General features: G+C 37.4%; 1 protein-coding gene across 4 annotated transcripts in view; it reads left to right on the top strand.

Annotated features, from left to right (window-relative positions):
* The window catches only part of PKP4 (plakophilin 4), a 143,654-nt gene that overhangs the window by 83,063 nt on the left and 35,548 nt on the right, over positions 1–25,043 (top strand). For 2 of the 4 annotated variants that reach the window (XM_032211069.1, XM_032211090.1), the window contains 5 exons: positions 11,292–11,326; positions 15,115–15,246; positions 15,351–15,541; positions 17,093–17,648; positions 24,393–24,584. In XM_032211069.1, the coding sequence (XP_032066960.1) occupies positions 11,292–11,326; positions 15,115–15,246; positions 15,351–15,541; positions 17,093–17,648; positions 24,393–24,584 (1,106 nt within the window). The remainder of the gene's footprint in view (positions 1–11,291; positions 11,327–15,114; positions 15,247–15,350; positions 15,542–17,092; positions 17,649–24,392; positions 24,585–25,043) is intronic. The other 2 variants (XM_032211078.1, XM_032211085.1) reach the window with 2 other exon arrangements.

Here is a 25,043-nt window from a genome sequence, read left to right as displayed (position 1 = left end):
ACAACCAGACCATTTTAGACTGTATTAGTAATATATTTTAAGTGCACACATAACATAAGAATATGAGCGTAAAGGACATATCTAAGAAAAGAAATTGGTGCTGCTTCTCTTCTCTCTCTCTTTCTCTCTCCCCTCCCCTCTCTGTCTGTCTTTCTCACTCTCTTTACAACTTGATCTTCTCAAGCATAATTTTTTCTTTTAAAGTTACACAGTTTCTGTCTAAAATTGCTTATACTTGCATATTTTTGATGGTTTCAATGCCCAATGCCCAAGGTGGCGCAGTGGTTAAATGCAGCACTGCAGGCTACTGCTAGATCAGCAGTTCAGCAGTTCAAATCTCACCGGCTCAGGGTTGACTCAGCCTTCCATCCTTCCGAGGTGGGTAAAATGAGGACCCAGATTGTTGGGGGCAATATGCTGACTCTCTGTAAACCGCTTAGAGAGTGCTGAAAGCCCTATGAAGCGGTATATAAGTCTACTGCTATTGCTTTTTTGCTGAAATGGCTATTATTTTTCTGAAATCATTACTCTGCTGATCTCATATTATTTACTCTGTTATATAGTATTTGTACATTATTCTAATGGAATCACTAGTGTGGGATTGAATAAAAAGACTGACTTCCTCCCAAAGGAATACAGGAATTGATCTTTGTCATTCTCACTCATCTCTGAGGATTTTTCTTCAGTATGCAATGTCAGTGCATCACTGGAAGCTTTGCTTTCCACCAACTCTTCGTGTTTGCTTTGACCTAAGCTTTTCAAATAAAATTCGTTAATTGAGTACCTTGCTTTTCTGCTCATATTGATTGTTCATAGTGACCTATGTTGCAAGAAGTGCAAAATAGAAATGCAAATCTCTACTTATGGCCCATTGCCAAGTTGACTGATATTCAATTTTATTTATTTGTTTGTTTGCATTTTAAACTGACTCAATCTTAAAAACTAGCTGGTGCAAAAAGAATAGCAACAATGTGCCAAATTGAATAATAAATACATAGAAATACAGGCAGCCCTCAACTTACAACAGTTCATTTAGTGACTGTTTGAAGTTGCAACAGTACTGAAAAAAATGACTTATGGCCATTTTTCACACTTACGACTATTGCAGCATCCCCATAGTCATGTGATTTACATTTGGATGCTTGACAAGTGTTTCATATTTATGACGGTTGCAGTGTCCCCATGGTCATGTGACCATCTTTTGCGAATTTGTGGCAAGAAAAAATGAGGCAAAACTCACTTAACAAATTTCTCACTTCAGCATAAATTTTGGGCTCAATAATGGTCGTAAGTTGTGGATTACCTGTACAGTGATTCTAAAATGAGAGTATTAGAATACATTTTGACACATCCAGCAGCTCCTAACAGTCCAATCCTAGAAGCCTTCTGGAGCAGACACGTTTTGAAGGATGTGAAACTGGAAGCCACTGCTAACTTCTGAGGGTAAGCTATAGTAGATTAGTTCCCCTAAGAACTCCCAGTTCCTGAATCCCTCTTTGACTTCTTGATAGGTAGATACCTTCGTGAGGTTAGATTCTTCCTGGTGGGGGGGAAGGGTGGGAGAGAGACCAAATGCTAGACCCAAGCATTCTTGGGTGATTCTTACTGATAAATATATTCCTTTCCCATACTAGAAGCTACAATATTACATTTCCAATAATAGCTGAAGAATACTGTAGAGATCTCTAGTAGATTTTGAATGATGCCTCTGCCAGCAAAAATGGAGCTCGGGATGGGGGGGCACACGGGTCCTCCCAAGCTCTGTTTTCACTGGCAGAGGGTTGTAGAACGCCGTCAGAACCGAAAACGGAGCTCAGGAGCACTCAGGCCACTACAGGCACCCCCAACACAAGTGACATCAAGCTGGCCATGCCACCCTGGCTCCACCCATTCTGGCCCCCAAGGTCAAACAACCCTGATGTGACCCTCAATGAAATTGAGTTTGACACCCTTGGCCTAGAAAGTTATACAAGGAGATGTAGTCTCTTTCCTGAGAAGCCTTTTGAACAGTTGTATATTCTTCCACAAAAGGTTGCACTGCCAAATCACATAGACATGCTAGATTAGTTGGGAGTATATGCATAAACCACAGAAGATTAAAAAAAATATGTAAGGACTGAGGCATATTTTAAAATATACCTGCAATGGATTTTAATTGTAATACAATAATAATAATTTTAATCATCATTTGTTTTTAAATAAATACATTTCTTGTATGAAATTGTAATGTTTCCAGTGAAACAGCTCTTTCACATAATATGATTAGTCTCAAAAATTTATTTACATATTTAATCCATTTTTTGGCTGCCTATCAAGTCCCCAGTGCTCCCAAGTTAGCTGTAATTGTATATTACAAAGAGTTGGAATAGAAAAGGAAAATGCAAATTCTATCATTTGAGAGCTATTTTTATATTTGCATCTAATTACTAATAAACTTAACAGAAATGAGCAGAAATTCTTGTTATTGCTTTTCATTCTATTCTTATTAACATTTTATGGAAAGTTGCTATTAGCATATTTAGATAAGTAAGGCATCACAAAAGTGATTTGCCATTTTTGTTGTCTGGGATGGGTTTTTTTTGAACTACTGAATCTCATATACAGCCTCCGGATTTTCTTCCTTTTTTTTTTCTTTTGCCTTTTCCCTCATTATCAATTAGCTCAGACCCTGCTTAATCTTTTCATGATGAACCACCTTGGCTAGGTGTTGCAAGTCTTGATAATTTGTTATATAATGATATTTGATTTGAGGGTAAGTGTCAGAGTGTTCTGGGAATCTGAAAAAAAATCCATCGTTTTTAAATATTTCTTTTTATAATTTCAGATTTTTATCAGTTTATTATTATTTTTACATGGAGACTATCATAACCTCTGTAGCATTTAATAAGGCATACTTCATATCACACTGATAGAGTTGACATCTAATGGAGGTGAAATAATGGCTTGAGGGGAAATTAGCAAACATAGAATCTCATTCTTACACCTGTATTTGTGCAATTTAATTGATTTAGATTGAATGTCTGGCTATAAACAAATATAAACCCATTACCCAAAATTGGTAAAAGGAAATGTCATTGTAAATTGCCTTGTGGTATACCAAGATCAATCAATCAAATATGTAAAATGGGTTGTGCCGGATGCATTGTAGACAGTAGTATTAAATGATTGCACCGGAACATGTAGGTAATAGCATGTGGCATTCTGCTGTTTTCTGTTCTGGATTTGTTCCATAGTAAATTATTCCTGGTCGCCAGACCTGTTTTGTTGATCTATGCCTTGCTTTTTTTATAATGTGGTAATTGTGGTCCAGTGTAATATCAGATGTAGATGCTAAAGCAAGTGATGAGTCATATCCCACAAGACTGCACAACAAGGCTAAACTGTGAACTAAATCTGTGCATGCTGCAACAATTATTCAGAACAATTGTATGAGCACAGTGCAGTTCTACTATTTATTAAAACAATCTATCATTTTTCAGGGTTCTGCTTCAACCTTTTAATAGGTGCACCTACTTGAAGAGTCAAATTAACAATAGATTCCTCAGAAGAATTAATCTCAGATTTATGAGATTATTCTGTGTAACAGGACTGTGAGCCAGTTTGGTCTAATTGGTCTAAATAATTTTTGGCCAGTCACTCTTCTTCAGTTTATGAGAACAAGCTTGGATAACAAGCTAGTTGGTCAATTTCTGTCCTAAACAACAGATCGACTTTTGGTTGAGCCGAAAAAGCAGACTCCATACCGTCAGAAAAAAACGCTAGGAAGAAAAAAAAATCCATGCAATATTGCTAGACTTTCCTTTTGATGGCTTCAAATAGATTTAGGCCATTGTGTGTTTTATAATCCCATCTAATACTTGGAGGATTTAACATGCTCTTTCTAATATTGTGTCATGACTACTTACAAATGGTTATTAAATTATCTCAAATTAGCCGTTCAAGATTTTTTTTGTGAGGGGGGAGAATAGAATAAGAAATAAGAGTGATTGCTTAGAGTGGAAGAGTGGCAACTGTATATTACCTTTCTATTTTAGAAAGTCTTCTTCAGATTTCTGGCAACTTAATGGACTCTTATATGCAGTGTTTCTGGTATGGAAGTGATTTGCCATTATCTTCTTCAAGATATTTTTTGCAACTTTGGAAAAGTTGGTCTGCAGCTCTCTGTGTATCAAGGTGATCTCCTATCCAAGGACTAATTCAGCCCAACCCTGTTTACCTACTGAGTATGGTCAAGATCAGCTAGGTGGTATTATCGGTTGAATTCACATTTGTAATATAATTGAAGTTACTTCCACAAAACCAGGCAAGTTGCTAGCATATGTATTGGTGTCTTCCCATTGTTAACACAAAAAGAAGATGTTAAATTCAGCTAGCATAAAAGCCATACAATATTTTATTATTACTATATTGGAAAGTTAGGGTCTAAACACAAAGCTGCTATAAATCAATCTAACATACACAGGACTGGAAATCAGATTCTGCACCCAGATACTTTGCCAGATCTTTTTCAAAACATGGTGCAGTGCCAAATCTAGAAGAGAATCTACAAAATTTCAATTTGTTTATCAAACTCTCTTCCATGTAGATGTATATTTGTGAATGAAAGGAGCCAGGTAATCTGTACATAGGCACTTTTTAGCCAAAGATTGAAGGAGACTTGGACTCTTCCATCAAAACTAATCCTGTCTCCAAGCACAGTACACATTTGATTGTTTCTCTATTTATATTGCCCAGCTCCAGAGACTGCAAGGCTACAAGAATAAAATGCCACTATTTAAGCTGAACCATTTCCAACTGCCAGTTTTTTCCTCTAGGAGGATATCCGAATTATTCTGTACAACAGCCAGTTTCAATAGGATTTTTGTTGAAACTTCATATACTCTTGTTCCCTTAAAGATTTAATAGTTCCCTTTAGAGCAGAAGACATATATAACAGTAGCCACACTTGCTTGGTATATTTTGAATGCATTCCAATCTTCCTCTGCAGATGCTTGGAAGTCCACACCAATTCTATTAAGTAGCTTACGTGTCTAATTGGATTCTTATCAAAGTTATCTCTGTAGAGTCTTCTCTGATTTTTTTCCATAAAAACATATGCTTGTTGTTTTTATAGTTCGTACCCAGCTGTTCAAACTTGCAAAAGGACATCTACCCATGTAGTGTTATTCCCAAACGTTTGATAATTGTCTTATATTGATAGAAAACATGGACAGTAGAAGGATGGTTAGCATAATCAGCAAAATTAATCAATAAATTAGGGTTTTAAAATATACACCTATGTTACCAATTTCATAGAGGGAATTGCCTCTAGCATGCTATTGAAAATTATGTATAACAGATGGTCATTAACTTATGACTGGTGCTCCTTAACTTAGTGACCATTCACACTTATGATGAACAACCTAAAAGATTTTTGTGACCTGCTTCCAGAGTTATGACAACCACACCATGGATTTGTCATCCCGTTTCAGGTGCTCAGCAGCTAGCTTACGTTGGCAGCCCATTTGCAATATCCCATGGTCATGTGACCACAATTTATGATGTTGCTGAAAACCTGTATTTACTTTTGAAAAAAGAGCCCAAAATGAATAATCCATCCATCCTCCCTCCCTCCCTCCCTCCCTCCCTCCCTCCCTCCCTCCCTCCCTCCCTCCCTCCCTCTCTCTCTCTCTTATATATTTTATTTTTAAATTTTTGTATCTTATTAAACTCTTTCCCTTCCATTCCCCTTTCCTTCCTCCCTCTCTCTCCCCCCTCTCTCTTTCATTTTTCATTTCTATATATTTTTCTTATTTTCCCAATTTTGTATCATTAAAAAATTCTACTAAAAACATTTTTAAAACCCAGAAAATTTATCAACATAACTGCTGCAGTGAACTGTTGATAGTTTTCTCTTTATGGATACTTCTTTGACTTATCAAAACCCTTTCTCCTTTTCCCTTGTATATATGCATTTATTTATTGTGGCCAATTGTTTTCTCTTTTTAACTATGAAGGACTGGTGGTGTATGCATGCATTTTTCATTGAACCATAGTTGCGGATTATAAAGGCATCCTGAAGCCTATAAATCTAATCACTGAATAACAAATCCCATCAAAAAATCATTAAAATCTAGCATTCTGTGTGTTAGAGGCAGATAATCATTATGTGATACATCATACTACAAATCATCAATACGATGAAAAAGATCATGTGATACCATCACATAATCATTATAGCTGGTGATTCTATTTACCCAACATTCACTATGCAATTTCCTTGAACTTTACCTTTTACCATCCCATCAAAGTACTGTTCTCATATTCGGATTGTGAACCATATTGCATCCATCATTGTATACAGGGTTTAATTTTTAAATCTGGCTTCATTGTTGCATTCAAATCTCCTGTCCTGATTCTAAAGGCCTTTTGGAGGAGTCCTGTTTGGTTAGCTAAGTACCTCAGAAGCTTTTGATCTTTGCCAAGTACTCCAGAACCTTTGTGATCTTGCTCTTGTGGTAGAAGAGGTCTCCATTTATAATAGATTTATAATCAGAATAATATTCTGCTGAAATTAATTTTAAAGCAAAGTTCAAATGATCATGGTTGATTAAGGCTTTAAACTTATAACACAAAAAGGCTTATTAATCCCACTGTCTTTTCTTTTACTAGTACTCCAGTGATTAATTGTAAGGCAATTTAATCTAGTTTAGTCTAGACATCTTCTAAAGCCCAAATCTCCTGTAGTAGCTCTAGTTTAAATTCCAAGAAAGAATCCAAAAATGGATGCCAGGTCTCTTTCTAGACTAACTAATAATGTTCAACTATAATGAAAAGACATTTCCATGTGTCAGATGCCAATCAACTACCCTGTTTCTCCAAAAAGACCTCCCTGGATAATAAGTCCAATTGGGCTTTTGAATGCATGTGCTAAAATAAGCGCTCCCCAAAAAATAAGACCTCCCTGAAAATATTGCAACACAGCAGCAGCCATGAGGTGGCCACACTTGCCATCGCCTGCACATCAAAAATAATAAGACCTCCCTAAAAATAAGTCCAAGTGCTTATTTCGGGGGTCAAAAGAAAATAAGACCCTGTCTATTTTCGGGGAAACACGATAGTTTTTGCTTGAGTTGTTAAGTGTGTCCCATTGTAGATTCCTCAGCATAGACAGGTAATATATTTTCTAAGCAAGCAAATCTTCATTTCATAATTATTATTATTTTATTTAAAAATAATAAAAATGTTTTTAAACCTCAAAAATTTATCATTGTTACTCTAACTAGGTAACACCATAACAATGTTGCCCTACAGAGTGTGTCAATGAACACCAACTGGCAGTCAGAAGGCATGATAAAAATTCTTTAATTTCACAACATATTGGCAGATTTAACCATGGTTTCAATTGGGAAAATGTGACAGTGCTAGACCATGCCAAATCCAAAAATGCCAGGGAATTTCCAGAAGCCTGGCACTCTGACAAATCAGCCATCAATAGACACATAGATATTAATAACATCTATAAACTATGCAAGAGACAATCAACCAGCCCAAAAGAGAAAAAGACTCTAACACCTTTCCACCAATAATCGGCACTCAGATTGATGAACTCCAAGGTCAACTTCAGACCAACATCAATTAAGCAATACCTCAATCAAGAAACTATCAAAGAGCCATTGGTAAACAGCCTAACCAAAGAATCTCTAAGACCGCCCCCATCAACACAGACAGGCAAGGCAACAGAATATAAACTGACAGCAAACAGCACTCCTTACTAGTACTGATGATGTTACCTAGTTAGGGTAATGAAATGTCTGCAAGAAAACAAGCTCAGACAGCACAAGGACCGCTCATACATAACTAAACTATATATATTTATATGGTGATTCTGCATTCTCCATTCCTTGTATACAAATGCTCAAACCTGTATAGGTAAAGTTAGAAAAATATATAACTAAACTTAGTTATATATTTTTCTAACTGTACCTATACAGGTTTGAGCATTTGTATACAAGGAATGGAGAATGCAGTGAATTAATCACCATTATTTACTAGGTGCTCAGAAGGAGGGAATTTACTTACTATAGCCTGAAGGAGATAGAGCTGAATATAACCAGGTTTCTATTCAATCTGCCACTTCTCTCATTGACTGCCAGGGAAATTGCACTGTAATAAGGGGTGGGTTCCGGCAGAGACAGGAACAGTTTCCGGTTCGCTCAGGGATGCGCGTGCATGCGCAGTACAACTAAAATTGCTCTATTCATGCACAGAAGCAAAAACCAAGATGACGGTACTCATGGCGCCACTGGAGGAACCGGTTGGGAGGCATGGCAGGCCTGGGCCGCTGCTGGTTCCAGCAACCCAGGCCACCAAACTACCACCGGTTCAGCCAAACCAATAGGAACCCACCATTGACTGTAAACTATTCAGATCAAGGTTGGGAGGGGACTACATATCCTGTAGGAACAAAACATTAAATTTATGTTGGATGACACACTTAATTTGTAGCCCATCTCTGACCTGGAAATTGATATTAAGAATGTCAATATCTAATTTATCGATTTCAGTTTTTCCAGAAAGCTGACAATATACAATATCCTAGTATAACTTGGAATATTAATGTTATGTAAGAATTAAGTTCATATAAATTGTTCTGAGACAGCCATGAGAGCTGTGAGTTCCTCCACCTGTGCTTTGGATCCGTGTCCCTCATGGCTGGTTTCTAACTGTAGTGAGGTGACACGAGGCTGGATCCAGGCGGTTGTAACCGCCTCCCTTCGGGAGGGGAACTTCCCCGCCGCACTGAAGGCGGCGGTGGTGAGACCCCTCCTGAAGAAGCCATCTCTTGATCCAGCTGTCCTTAATAACTACCGCCCGGTCTCCAACCTCCCCTTCCTGGGGAAGGTTGTTGAGAAGGTGGTGGCCTTCCAGCTCCAACGGTCCTTGGAGGAAGCAGACTACCTAGACCCCTTCCAGTCAGGCTTCAGACCCGGTTACAGCACTGAAACCGCCTTGGTCGCATTGATGGATGATCTCTGGAGAGCCAGAGATGAAGGACATCCCTCCATCCTGGTCCTCCTTGACCTCTCAGCGGCTTTCGATACCATCGACCATGGTATCCTTCTGCGAAGACTGCGGGAGGTGGGAGTGGGAGGCACCGTGTTACGGTGGTTCTCCTCCTACCTCTCGGACAGGTCGCAGTCGGTGTTAGTGGGAGGGCAGAGATCGTCCCCAAGGCCCCTGAAATATGGGGTGCCGCAGGGTTCGGTCTTATCCCCCCTACTATTTAACATTTACATGAAACCGCTGGGAGAGATCATCCGTAGGCACGGGATTAGATACCATCAATATGCGGACGATACTCAATTGTATCTGTCCGCCCCGTGCCAAATCAATGAAGCGGTTGACGTAATGGACCGGGGGCTCGAAGCCGTCATGAACTGGATGAGGATTAACAAGCTTGTGCTCAACCCAGAAAAGACCGAGTGGCTGTTGTGTTTTCCTCCCAAAAATTCGGCCACTAATCCAACACTCAGGCTGGGGGGTCAAATTCTACACCCCTCAGAGAGGGTTCGCAACTTGGGAGTCCTCCTGGATTCACAGCTGTCATTCGACCATCATATAGCGGCTGTGACCAGGGGGGCATTCGCCCAGGTACGCCTGGTGCGCCAGTTGCGACCCTACCTGAACCGGGAGGCCCTCACAACAGTCACTCGGGCCCTCGTGATTTCTAGGCTGGAATACTGCAATGTGCTCTACATGGGGCTGCCCTTGAAGAGCATCCGGCGACTTCAGCTAGTGCAGAACGCAGCCGCGCGAGTGATTGCGGGTGCGCCCCGATTCACCCGCATTACACCTATCCTCCGCGAGCTGCGCTGGCTACCTGTCGATCTCCGGATGCGCTTCAAGGTGCTATTGACCACCCATAAAGCCCTACATGGCAGTGGATCTGGATACTTGAGAGACCGCCTTCTGCCAATTACCTCCCTACGGCCTATAAGATCTCATAGGTTAGGCCTCCTCCGCATCCCATCGGCCAGCCAATGTCGGCTGGCAACCACAAGGAGGAGGGCCTTCTCAGTAGCGGCCCCGACCCTTTGGAACGAGCTCCCCGTAGAGATTCGCACCCTCTCCACCGTCCAGGCCTTCCGCACAGCCTTGAAGAACTGGCTCGCCCGTCAGGCCTGGGGATAAGGACCATTACCCCGCCCGAATGTTGTATGCATGTTGCGTATTATTTTTATTATGTGTTGTTGTCTTAGTATTGTATTGTATTGTATTCCCCTTTCCCTGGTTTCTGTGAGCCGCCCTGAGTCCCCTCAGGGAAAAGGGCGGCCTACAAATAAAATCAATTCAATTCAATTCAATTCAATTCTGTTTTTAATCACTATTTCTGTTTATACAGTTAAAGATGAATGCTTCAGTTATGCTTGTTAAAGTATTATTATTTCAAAATTCATTGGTAGTTAAGCTGGAATAATTTTCAAACATGAGAAGAGTAAGAGCAGGAACAAATGTTACTAATGTTAAAATTAATCATACAAGGAAAGATTTTAGTATACCGTTTTTATTAGTCTTATTAATTAATCAAAAAGATAAATTTCTTGCAGATTGAATACATTTTTTTTAATTCCCCTGTTGATGTCAATAAGACTTAAAGGGGGCTTGGAATGTACCTTCGTATTTATTACTGCCATCTTTGCACTGTATGATCACTACCATACTTACAGTAATTATGATAAGCTAATGAATATAGCTCTAAATTGTGCAGTCCCAGAGATCTTTATGGACAAGTTCACTAGATGGATATGCCAGAGACATAAGATCTTTTTCAACAGTTGGCAGATTAATGAATAATTAATTAGTCCATTTCTATGCTTTCCTTGTGAAGGATTGTTAAATTAATTGCTTGTTTTTCATAATGAGATATAATGGGGATGTTAGCAAATAGCCTATAGGGTTCAACAGACCCATGTTTATCATCGCTTTTGTTGGCAGTGCAATGGTCAGTTTGGGATATGGCATTCGAAGCCAGTTCTCACTGGTTAAGTAAGGATCTCTTATAACTTTAGATAGCTAAAAAGGTGACCTGAATGCAGATGTGGGAAAATCACATTTCTTTCCCCATGAACTGCCCTCCTGTGCTTAAAATTATGCATAAGGATAGTGGGTGAAGAGAGATGTGTTCTGCCCTCATGAGAAATTTTTACATATGTGGGTAAAATCACACTGTACTCTCTGTATTTATCATATTAAAGAATGTGAATGCCTGAAAAGAATTAAATTTGCTTTCTTTATTTCCTTTTCTATAGTTCTACTGAGAAATCTTTTCCCTGGAGATCTGCAGGTATAGTTTTGCTTTTATGACTGCATAATTCATTGTTTGTTTGTTTTTGTTAACCCACTTGTTCTGGACCACAATAATATAAGTTACACTAAAGGCAAGCTATTGTGTAATGTTTTAAGGAGATGTACAAATATTCCTTGCATAATATGTTGTATTTGTAGAATATCTTTTTTCATGAAATCCGGCCCTAACTGAATCATTCATACTTAGTCTGTACACAGTACAAAAGAGAATTCTTCGAAGTGTGCATGTGTTAAAACAGTATTCTGTCTTTCAAAGGGAATTCAGTGATGGGAGGGGAAGAGTAGAGAAAATGCTAGGAACATGAGCAGTGAATGGAAGGGCCAAATTGGTGCATCGCATCCACTCTCTTCCCTCCTCCATTCAGCATCAATTAATATAATATATCCTATCAATCCATCTGAGCGCAACCTTCTTAGTCCCACTCCAACATCTGCCATCACTCACCCAAAGTTACTTATGCTGTTAGTCTATTTGTTCCCAGATCTCAGCATCTCCCCTTCCCTATCATCCATGAGTTGTACTCTATGAAGGGCAGAAAGGAGAAATGAAAATATGAAAGCTCCCACAGAGTGTGATGCATACATGGATCTTTTTTCCTATGTGATGCTTTCATTTTCTTTGGATGGTTTCCTACCCCCACCCCAACACAGAGGACCACTCTAAAATCTAATCATGACATATGATATAGCTTACCCTTTCTGGGTAAGCAACATTGTGCAAAGTGTAGAAAAGGAATAAGAAATATTAAACCAAAAAACTTGAAGCCACTCATATACTTTTTAATATATATTTCAGTCCTCAGTCACTTAATGTATGTGACCAAACCATCTGATAAACTTGTTTTATATTACTCACCTTTCATATTCACTCTGCATTCATTCAGCATCATTCTTGATCCAATCACTTTCTTGTTTTCACATAAAAACTCCAGTATAGTGTAAACAAGCTGTAGTCCTTGTTTACTAACCACTCATTTGCTAACCTTTCAAAGTTATAATGGTATTGAAAAACAACTTATGGCTGTTCCTCAAAGTTGTAGCTGTTGCAGTGTTTCTGCAGTCATGTGATCATGATTTCATTGCTTGGCACACTTTTACATTGGTCACAATATCCTGTGGTCACATGATCAGCATTTGCAATTATCCCAGGCAGCTTTTGGCAAATTAAATCAATGGGGAAGCTAGCAGGAAGTCATAAATCATGGTAACATGATGTCATACTCAATGATTGCAGGCGATTCACTTAACCACAGACAGAACTGATGTCATAAGATCACTTGATGTTTCACTTAACAACTGCACCACTTAGCAACAGTGTTCTGATCCCAATTGCGATAAGTAAGCAAGGACTACACTTGTAGACTCCCCTGCGCCCCCCCCCCCTCCCGGCATCCAAATTCACTTTAAGTTTCTTCTGGTTCAGCCAAGGTCTACTTCCATGTAGCATTTTGCCTGTGTCTCATACATTGCATGTACTTTTAAAGTGATAAGGACATAGCCAATTGTATATTGGCATGTAAGGTCGTCACTAGATTAGTGATTCTAGTATGCATAGAATGATTTCATTTGGGGATAAAAACTTGGCTTTGGTTGCTATTGTGGCATATTAGCCAAAATGTGCCAAAAGAATACTGTTCTTTTAGTTAGTAGGGAATGAAGCATGTGACATAGCTAAGTTAATCTAATAAATACTTCCCTGTCATACAAAAATTAATTTAGCCGAAAGTTTCTTTGACATAAAGGAATTGTGTATAATCATGAATATCATCAAGTTGTTACCAAGCAGTCAATGGTCCAGACAACTCCTTCTGATTGAGGTTTGCAGGACAAACATCATTTCATTTTTCTGTATTGTTTCTATTACCTTCTTTGTTCCCTAGATTGTAATTCAAATAAAATATCAATAAGCCTAAATTGTAAGCCATTGCCTATTTCATTGTAAGTGGATATTTTAAGTCAAGACCATAATTCTACTAATGCTTCCTTCATATAGTGAGCTGACCCCACACACATATTTTCTTTTCTATGAACTAAGTGGCTAAGCTGCTTACTGTTAATTGTTTGAAGCTGTGAATTTAAGGAAACATTATCTAAATAAGTAACAAAGCAAAGGCTGATTCTAAAACTCTGTTTCACAGATGCTTCATTCTATTTTTTTTAATGCCTTCTGGTGCAAATGTCTTAACTGCACTTCACTTAAGATATATTGAAAGTTGCCAGCTACAGCATCACATATTCTTCCTTCAATGTCACAGAATTGTTTGGAGAAATAAACTGATAAGGTATCTAATATATCAGAATGGCATATATAGTTTTTTCCTTAAGCTCTTAGAAAAAAAATGGTACGGATGTTACATTGTGTCATATCCCGTGGTCATATGGCAAGGAGATTTTACATGACTTCAACCATCACCCTTTGTCTGGTGGGGGGTATTTTTACAGTGTATATCAAGGGCATCAAACTCACATCGTCATGGTAGCATCACCTGACGTATTGGGAGTTTGCTAAACAGGGCATGGGTGTGGCCAGTGCATGACACATTCAGCCTGCAGGCTGGGAGTTTGATAGCCCTGGTGTATAGCCTCTGTGGTTTTTTACTTCTGTTGGCCATCAGCTGGCAGGAGGTGACATATATAACAACTTGAAACCAGAAAGGAGCCATTGATGGACATGAATAAATCCTGAGTCAGAAAGTCCTCAAATTTCTTTTAGCACAACCAAGAAATATAAAAAGAAATTATTGCAGCTAACAGAGCTGGACTACAGGATGTCCTCGGCTTACAGCCACAATTGGGACCAGAACTTCTGCCAGGAAATGAAGCAGTTGCTAAGTGAATCATGCCTAACTGTATGGCCTTTTTGCCATTTCACTAAGTGAATCACACATTGGTTAAGTGAATCTGGCTTCCCTCATTGACTTTGCTTGTTGGACCCTCCAAGAAAGGTTGTAATTGGCAATCATATGACCTGGGACCAAGCAACTGTGGTAGTTACCAAGCACCCAAATTTTTGATCACATGACTTCAGAGTAGCTACAATGGTTGCAAATACGAAGAGCAGCCACAAGTCAGTAATTTAGCACTATCATAACTTCAAATGGTGGCTAAAGAAATTGTTGTAAGTTGTGAACTACTTGTAGAAAAATTCAGATGACCACTACCCTGTTTCCCTGAAAATAAGACCTCTCCGGATAATAAGCCGAATCGGGTTTTTGAGAGCATGTGCTAAAATAAGCCTTCCTCGAAAATAAGCCCTCCCTGAAAATATTGTAACACAACAGCAGCCACGAGGTGACCATGCTCACCGCCTCCTGCACCTCAAAAATAATAAGACCTCCTCAAAAATAAGGTCAAGTGCTTATTTCAGGGGTCAAAAGAAAATAAGACCCTGTCTTATTATCGGGAAAACACGGTAGAATATGTGAATACTCTGCTACCATTTTGAGATAGACTGCATTTTGCATTCTAGGGGTACCAGAATAGCTGACAGTTACTTCAGTTAATGTTTTCTAATTTCCCTACATGGAAAATGTACGATTTCATCTTTTTGCAGCTCAGAAAAAAAAATACCATCTGCAGAAACAGGCCATTTTTCAGATACAAATGTTGCATTCAAAATTATTGCTATTGCGTGCTTATCTTTTCATATGGACAATGTACCATATCATTTTATCTTTGTTGATAATGTTATGTAGAATAAAGTCATGAGTGTACAGAAAGGTATGCGTAAGCTGTTTTTATTGACTAACAAAACTCTGCTTTTAGAATTTCCAAACACAGGTGTAAATAAGCTCAGAACATCTGAGAGTGTTCCTATCACTTCATATCATGTTGGAACGGAGCCTGAACAAGGAAATCTTTACTCTCCAGAGCAGACATCGCTTCATGAAAGTGAGGGTCTGTTATATAAATTTTAAATCATGTAGAGTTTTTCAATTTGGGAGCCTTTTTTTTGCGGTAACTTATAATAATGTCAGTCTTGTAATGATTTATTTCTGCAGGATCAGTTGGTAACTCTAGAAGTTCAACACAGATGAATTCATATTCTGACAGTGGGTACCAGGAAGTAGGCAGTTTCCATAACAGCCAGAACCCAGGAAAAGGAGAGAGCAGACAGCAGCATTCTTTTGCAGGAGCAAATAATAGCCATTTAGTGCGAAGTTCACGTGCTGAAGGACAAGCTTTGGTACAGGTACAGCAGCTATTTTCATTCAGTATTCCATTAGCTAATCATTTGCGAATAGTTATGTTTTGTCGTTATACAAGGAGATATGTCTGTATTTTGTAAGAAAAGGCCCTAGGTCCATGATGGCGAACCTATGGCACGCGTGCCCAAAGTGGCATGCGGAGCCATGTCACCTGGCATGCGCAACGTTGCCCGTTCCTTTTCCAGGTTTCTGGCATGCATACACACACAACGATTAGCTGGCCTTTGTGCATGCGGCAGTGCTGGAAATTGGAAGAGCTGGTCTTCCATTTTCCACCATGAGCATGTGCGCTGGTCAGTTGATTGTCGCCTGCGCATTCATGCTAGTAACCAGAAGGCTAGCTGGCTGGCATGCGTGCGTGCACCGGAAACCTGAAATTCATTTTCCAGCATGCACATGCCCCCGGGGCAGCTCCTTCCGGGTTGTGTCCCAGATGCGCGTGCTCCCTTTTCAGTACTCGGTGCCGAAAAGGTTTGCCATCACTGCCTTAGGTTATGTAGTAGTGGTCTGCTATTATGATATTGATTTCTTTCAACCCAGGGGGCAATTGTTTCTAGTACCATGGGATTTTTTTTCTTGACAGCGTCCCCCCTTCAATCGTCATTTTCCTCCAAATCTGCTCAGAAAAAGCTTCCAACTCTTTTGAGCAGATGTGGCGAATGGGAAGGTTATAGGAAGAATATGTTCTGTTCCTGGGTACTGTTCCACCCATATAAGGCGCCCAATGTTTTTAACATTTACAACATTTGCTCAGTTAATGTATTGCTCATTAAAAAACAAAAACATCACACCAATTAAAAAGCTGCCCACAAAAGTAATTTTTAAATTTTGAAAGTGTGCGTATAGACGTACATTTAAGAAAAGTCCACAAAATTATAACGTGATGTATATGTAGTATAAATAAATAATATTTACCAAGTATTAATATAATTGTCTTCAGCCATCATTGTCAACAGATTATTAAAAATCATAATATTTATAGAAATAAAAAAACAATGAAACAACACAATATTATCATAGCTATTCCATTAAAATACAGATAAACACAACAAAAACATTGTTTACTGTTACAATAACTGTGATTTGTATGAGATAGGTCATCTATGTAAATCTGAGCCTATATTCGTAATGAAAAGATGACTGTTAAACTAAAGATGCAGTTATACAAAATTATGTTATAATTATATAATCACTTTACAGGGTTACTATCTTTATAGCCTCTCTCAAGGAAACCTGAAAAATATTTTTCTATTTAATTTTTATTTTTTCTATTTAGTAGAAAATGTTCAGTGTTGTCTAACAATGCATTCTTGATGGATGCTGTAATAAATAAAATGGTTCAACAATATTTTAGGCTCAATGTAACCAAAGTATTTTTACTTTTCATTGGGAGAAATTGAGACTTCAGTCCTATTCAGAAGTACTTTCCAGTGCATCTGATAGGGCCTAATCCCAAATCTGTTTATGAGGTTTTCACTTATTCTTTACACTTAAATTTATTTTGTTGATATCATTATTTTTCTCCTTTTTAATAGACAGCACCAAACATAGCTTCCACCAACAGAGCCATGAGACGTGTAAGTTCTGTACCATCAAGGGCCCAATCTCCCTCATATGTAACCACCACAGGAGTTTCCCCTTCAAGGGGATCACTCAGAACTTCTTTAGGAAGTGGCTATGGTTCGCCATCTATTACTGAGTCACGGTCTGTCAGCTCTAATGTTTTCTCAACATTACCTGTTCAAAGAGCAGCATCTCCATTTACTACACAGAGGCCTGCCTCACCAGTAGCAGTGCGCCGAATTGGTTCAATAACATCTAGGCAATCAACCAACCCCAATGGAGGAACTCCTCAATACCAGCCTTCAGTCAGAGTTGGTTCACCTCTCACAATAAATGATACGCAGACAAGAGTAGCCTCTCCACCCTTAACTCAAGTTGGATCTTCATCACCAAAGCGTTCTGGGATGACTGCTGTTCCACAACATTTGGGGACGTCATTGCAACAGACACTTCATGACATTGAGCAATATGCACAGCAGTATGATATCTATGAAAGAATGGTCCCACCTCGTCCCGATAGCCTTACAGGTTAGTAAAAAGGTAAAGACACAACTTAAAATTTTGTGCAGTTATATGTTACATTAATGACTAATGGAATGATCAGAAGCAATGATTGCAATTATTTTTCTGAAACTGGATTTTTTAAAGAAAGGAATTGATTCATTAAAAAATAATAATTGGTTAGTGTGGTTGCATGTTTTTAGTTTTTCTTTTCTTTTCTAAATCAGAACTAAATTTCAAGCTGAGAAAGAATTACTAAATCTAAACAAAACACACACGTACTAATATTTCTGTGCTGTAAATATATGTCAGAACTCACATATATGCATTTGGTTGCATTGCACAAATGATTATGCTTTAACTCAATAACAAATGGTAAAAATAAATTATATTGTCTTAGGTAGTCTAAAAGTTGATAAATCACATTATAGAGTGTCCTCTTAACCTTTTTTAGAAATAAGGGGGGGAGTACAGTATAATATTCTTCTATAATTTGCATTTATCTTGCCTAATAATTAAATTATTAATATATGCTCCCATTCAATGGGAGAAAATGTTTGCATATTTTTTTTCTAAGAACATTTTGATGAAATTTTCACTATTTGGCCATAGGGTTATACAAGAATCTCTAGAATTAGAAAAGCACAAGCTACTTTTTCAGGGGGTAAAACTTTAGCAAATAAGAAGCTATTGAAATATTACTTTTACAGTTGATAATTATATTGTTAGTAGCCAACATATTTTATTATTTGTTTGGAATATTTATAGTTTACCCACAATCTATTGGTTCACATAGCGAATTGCAATCCTTTTAAAAAGAGAAAAAGGAGTTGCACTGGGTAAAATCAATAATAAATTACTTTAAATTACAATATAAAACTATAATGAACAAGTGTATGGGCATTTAAAAGGCCTGGTGAAACATGAATGAATTGTCAAAAAGAAACAAAGTCTTCATCTGGCATGAAAACCCGATAATGTTGACACCAGCATTAACTTACCAGGTAACTATATTCTTTGTTAAATGTCTATGGAGATTCCCAGTTATTCAGGTCATGGTTGTCCCAAAGCTGCTTTTCAAGAGGCAACTATACTTTCTTGTTTTTCTTTGAAGAAGTTTTGCTTCTCATTCAAGAAGCTTCTTCAGCTCTGACTGGATTGTGGGGAATGGAAGGCTCTTATATTTTTTGTTGGCTATATTTTAAAAAGAGTGCATGTGTTTATTTAGAAAATCCTATCATTTTGCTGGCTCACAATCATTAGTATAATTTCAGCATAAAATATTTTAATGTTTCAATTTAAAATGCTTTCATTAGAAACATAAGTTATGAAATTATCCCATTTTTATACAGTGATATTTTTCAAAACACATAAAACCAGCATGGATAAATTTTACAGATTGTGTTAAGAAATAAAATATGGCAGCTGCAAAAAGTTGTTTAAATTTATCCTATAAGAGATTCTGAAAAGTTGATGCTTTGTGCTTGATTCAGCAAATTTCAAATATACACGAGTGTTTTAAGTCCTTTATTTTGGCTTCATCGTGCTCATTTTGTCCAAAACAAGAAAATTCAGGATGTTTTTAAAGACAATACTGGTTTAATTAATCTCTTTCAAAGTATGATATCCACAGAACTGTGATCTGTTTCTTATTTGCTTCATTTTCTATACATTCTTTCCTTATTTTACAGAATATGCAAGCTTCCCAGAATCAGTTATAATTGGAACAGCATATAAGCCCACTAAAATAAATAATAAATTAAAATAAATATCCATCTGCATAAATTTGTTTAGTTATTTCATATAAGACAGCTGAAATTCTGGAATACAATGCTAATACAAATTAATGTTTCATAGAAACATGATTTAACAGACCAGTTGTGGGGAGATTGCATCTGTTACTTCCAAATGTCTGTCAAGCCACAAATTATATAATTTACAATAATTTGTATCATTTGCATAATGATATTGTTAAGGAAATGATGTAATTCACATCAATTCAGGCCATTTACATAATGACATCATTACACAAATGACGTAAATCTCAAATGAGATAAAAGTATCATAAAATTAACATATTTTATTGCCTTATCTGAACTACTTTGCACAATTGTCTTATGTGATTTTAATATATTATTTTTTAACACAGGCTGGCAGATAATTTTGATTTTGTGGGTTCTTGAGAGGATCTTGGGGAATTTCTAGTGTCCTAGGAGCACATTTTAAGAAATACTGGTCTAGTGTATATGTGGAACATAAGTTGGTATGAGGAGTCCTTTGTGCTCTCTGAGCTTGTTTGTTTTCTTGCGGACATTTCATTACCCAAACTAGGTAACATCATCAGTGCTAGTAAGGAGTGAAGTTTGCTGTCAGTTTATATTCTGGTGGCTTGTCCTGTCAATGTTGTTAGGGGAGGTGATGATCTTAGAGATTCTTTGGTTGAGCTGTTTACTGTTGGCTCTTTGGCAATTTCTTGATAGGTGTTTTGTTTACTTGATTGTTGGTCTGATGTTAACCTTGGAGTTAATCTATGCTGATCTAGATGTTGATTGCTGGTGGAAAGGTGCTTGGGTATTTTTGTCCCAAAGGTGCTTTTTCCAAGAGGCAACTGAACTTTCTGGAGGTTTTTTGAAGACGTTTCCCTTCTCATTCAAGAAGCTTCTTCAGAGCTGAAGAAGAAGCTTTTTGGATGAGAAGTGAAACATCTTCAAAGGAAAATAGAAAGTCCAGTTGTCCCTTGGAAAAAGCACCTTTATGACAACCATGACCTGGATAATTGAGAATCTCCATAGACCCTTGGGTCTTTTGGGACTTGACCTGGTCTAGGATGGTCACATTTTCCCAATTGAAACTGGTTAAATCTACCTGTACGTTGGGAAATTAAGGAATGTTCATCATGTCTTCTGACTGCTAGTTGTTGTTCGTGGATGTGTTCTGCCAGTCTTCTGCCTGTTTGTCCTATATAGTGGTTGTTGCATTTCCTACATCAACAGTAGATGACTCCTGGTTTTTTTTGTGGGATTGTTAGGTCTTTTGGTCTGCTTAGCATGTTTTGAAGGACTTTAGTGGGCTTGTTTGATATGCTGATTCCATGTGGTTGTAGGAGTCTGTTGAAGGTTTCTGAGAAATATTCTTGATGTATGACAGTGTAATTCTTTTTAGGGTTTATGTTGGTTGTGCTATATTGGATTGAATGGTCAGGGACTTTTTGATAAAGTTGCATGGATATCTATTTGTTGGAATGTATTGTATAGATGCTCTGTTTTCTTTTTCTGCTGTTCTGGGTTGCTGCAGTGTGCTTGGGATCATTTAAATAAAGTCATTATGCAGCTTCTCTTGTGGGAGGTTGGGTTGTGGCTGATAGTGGAGCCCCTGGTTAGTATGGGTGATTTTTCTGTAGACTTTTGCGTTTCGAGTTTGCCATTGTGGTCTCTGGTGATCAGGATCTCCAGGAAGGGTAATGAGTTGTTTTCTTCTTCTCTAGTAAACTGGATTCTTTTAAAAATGTTGTTGATGGTTCTATGGGTGTTCTCTAATTGATCCTTTTTTTATTATTATGGTGAAGGTGCCTTCTACAGACAGCACGCAAATAGGATGTCAGGGTTCCAAGTAACACCCCCAATGAAAGAAAACTCTGAGGCTTGAAGTTCCACTTTATTGGAGATGTCACATTGGCACATCTGGGAAAACCCGAATCTTAAAGCTTCCAGGTTTTCCCTACCCAAACGAAAGAGTCCCTGCCCAGCACCCACCTGTCCATCACATGGCTCAATCAGGCACCATCCCAACTGGAGATGCCTCCCAGCCAATGCCCCTTCAGTGCAGGGCAAGATATCCTTGACTCTCTGAGAAAGGAATGTTATTTTGACTATATATCTCCCATGCTCCATATAATCCCCCTTCCCATTTTTCCATAGCATTGAATGTGGCAGGCCAGAAGGCCCAATGCAAAAGATGGCTTCCAGGCCTGACATAGGAAAAATTTCCACCAAAGAACAACTTTTCTTCCTGCATGAATGCCTGCGACAGCTTGCTCTACCTTATTTCATATTTCCTGAACATGCTTTGTGTTCTTCCCTGAAGAAAAAATTATTGCCCTACCATAATAGTAGCTTGTGGACAAAGTTTTATGTACTTGAATTTCTCAAAATCCTTATTCACTCTTTGATTCATTACAATATGTATTTCTGATTCTTCCGTGTGTAATACTTGAAGCATTTTTATTTTTATTAAATTTGAAACATAAAGAATAAATCTCCAAATGATTAAGAATATGACTTTATATGGCCTTCTATTTTTCTATTGTAGCAGATTATAGCTTAGCAAAAGAAGTGAAAAAAAAGCAAAAGGGGGAAAAGTGATCATCCATTTTGTCATTAAAGATAGCCAGCAAATACATATTTCAAAATATAAAAATGCTTATATTATAATAGGATTTCTTTTTATGTAGAATTAACACTATTCTCTATACAGTATTGGTTAAGGATGTTTCCTCTCTGGAAGTGACAGTTGTTTTTTAGATGCTAATTTAACTGAAAAGATGCTGAAAAGGTGGTATGTAATAATTAGTGGTGTTCCACAAGCAAATACGTTGGTATCATAATCAATTACATTTTCTAATGGAGCAATCCCATAGTACAAGTCTGATATAATAAGAATGACTTTGCTAAATCAGACCAAAGCCCATCTTAATCGAACATTTTATTTCTTGAAATGGTCAACCGCATGTTTCCAGTGTGCTCACAGGCAGATGGAGCCTTGATGCTCTCTTGCTGTTAGTTGAAGGCATGCTGCTCCAGCATAAAAGTAATATTAAATGTTCAAACTAATAAGCTTCAAAGGGTCTGCCTTCCATGGATTTCTCCTTTGAAAGCTTTCCAAGTTAGTAATCATCAACCCTGATTATCAGAATACAAATAATTTATATAATTTCTACAGAACAAAGTTACTCAGCTTACTATACATTGCAGTCATTAACCTCTCTAATAGAAAGCACTTACTAACTGGTTTTGGAAAATCTCTGACTAATTCACAGAAGCTACTTAACATCCAATAGACAGTATCTCTGGTTGGTTATTCATACCTCAAGAAACCAATCTGATTTTTAAGAGTAGGCACAAGAACCTCCATGATCATTCTCCCTTTTTCAGTACCTCTGCTTTATCTATTTCATTTTGAATCTATCAATCTCATTTAGACTTCCAAAAATGTCCTTATGTGATTTGCTATTTCATATAGATAATAGGAAAAAAAAGTTGTATGCCATGTTAATATTAATGGGATTTTATTTCAGAACTCTTTAACAACCATTCACAATGGCTTTATGAGATAAATTATCTTCAGATATCTCTTAAACCACATATTTGTAAACCGTCCACAATAACTTAACTGAGATGGAAAGGGTGCGTGTGTGTACAAATATGATAGATAAATAAGCAAATATTTAAATTGCAAAACTTTTTTTATCTGTTTGAAGAATAGAATTGTGTTGTCAGATGTAAAATAAACCCAGCCTTTTATATGCACTGTAAATTTAAATGTTTAACAGTCTCAATTGTACAATTTCATATGGAGCTAGGAAAAAATAATTTAAAAATGATAACTTACAGTTTGTGGGGAATTGTTCATTATGTACCCAATGTACAGCTACTATATGTTTCCAAATTCTCACTGATTTTATTCTTATTTCAGTCAATCTATTGAAACACTACATCAGGTTGTATTATATGTTAACAAGCTTGGCCTGGCAGCCCCACCAAAACTGGGGGCAGGTGGGGGGAGAAAGGTCAGGAGACTTCTGAGGTGTGAAGAAAGTTTTATTTCTCAATAACAGCAACAACAGCCATGTCCTTCAAAATCCAAGATGTTCTGGTTCTTACACTGCCTAAATGTTTAATATTGCTGGCAAACTTTTCAGAAGAAAGGTTGCAGGTGTAAGGACACATTTTTCATGGAACCTTCTGACACAGTGAAGCTGATATAGTCCAAATGTGAAGAAAGCTTCACTGGTTTAAAGGATCAAAAAGCAAATATCCACAGATCAGAGAACTGGAAATGAAGTAAATGTGATGCACTTCCTAGTTTGGCCATTTTATTTGTGCTGCTTCATATATGGCAACTTTTGATTTATGTTGGAATGATCACTTAAGGAAGGGATTGCTTTCCAAACCTAAGGCAATATACCAAGTAATAAACAAAATATTATTAACTATAATAGCACTACAGTACATCAATTTTCACATATTTTATTTCCCTGTCAACTTGAACAATGAACACAGATCTGGATAACAGTGAGATTGAGGACTTGAGGATGAAGATTAAACAAGCATTAAAATCATATGAGTTATAAATAAGAGAAAGTACCAGGAGAGAATCTGAAATTTTCACTTTAGATCCAAATGTAAACAAGAATACCAAAAGAGAAAAATAAGTTCCTAAATCATGTGGAAAAACTGATTAAGAAAACTGGGTAGTCCATTCAGAAAGAAGTGAGTTAGTAAGTAATGAAAATTTTAGGAGCAATAAAGGGCAGTAAATAACAGGATGCCAATTCATTCCAAAAGTCTGTAAGTCTGGATATGAATTTATTTAGCTTAAATTATTTCCTACTTACTTCAGTGTTTCCTTTTTGGGGGCTGTGAACTTTTCTTGTGGTTTTGTTTTTTCCCCCAAGCACTGACAAAAACCTGGAGGAAGAAAAAGTTTAGTCATGGTAATCATCCTACATGGTAATTGCCATTTATTATTTTTTTATGTTTTATTCTTTTGTAGGCTTAAGGAGTTCATATGCTAGTCAACATAGTCAACTTGGACAGGAGTTACGTTCTAATGTATCTCCTGATTTACATATCACTCCCATTTATGAAGGTAGACCTTATTATAGTCCAGTGTACCACAGTCCAAGCCATGGAACAGGTGATGTACCACAAGGATCCCAAACTGCATTATATCGAACTGGCTCAGGTAACTTTGAAGTTGTTATTTCTCTGTTGTCCTAAAACATCTATACCAACATTACATTCTTATTGTTATGGTTAGATTTATATTCCACCTTTCATCCAGAAACATAGGATAAAGTAGGCTGATTTGGAGATAATTTGCTCAAGGCAACTATTGAGGTTGAAACAATATCCCTATGTTTTGATAAAAAGTATAAAACAATGTAAACATTAAACACTGTTTAGTGTGAAGGCTTAGTGAAAAAAATAGTACTTTGCTTTTAAAAAAACCAAAGCAAAGCAAATTTGGAGCAGATGCTGTGATTTGCAGGGAGGAAAATATAGGAAAGTATTACTGTAGGCCTAATTTATTCTAGTTCTAAACAAGTCATTAACTAAATGCATTATATATTGCAGACCAAATCCAGTTTTTGTCATGGCTAATTTATATTCCATTAATTTCAGTTGATTAACTTCAAAGAAG

Source organism: Thamnophis elegans, chromosome 1 (assembly GCF_009769535.1).
Source record: "Thamnophis elegans isolate rThaEle1 chromosome 1, rThaEle1.pri, whole genome shotgun sequence".
In the NCBI taxonomy this organism is placed as follows: domain Eukaryota; kingdom Metazoa; phylum Chordata; class Lepidosauria; order Squamata; family Colubridae; genus Thamnophis; species Thamnophis elegans.
Note: the sequence above shows the minus strand (reverse complement) of the source record. Positions and strands in the feature narration are given on the sequence as shown.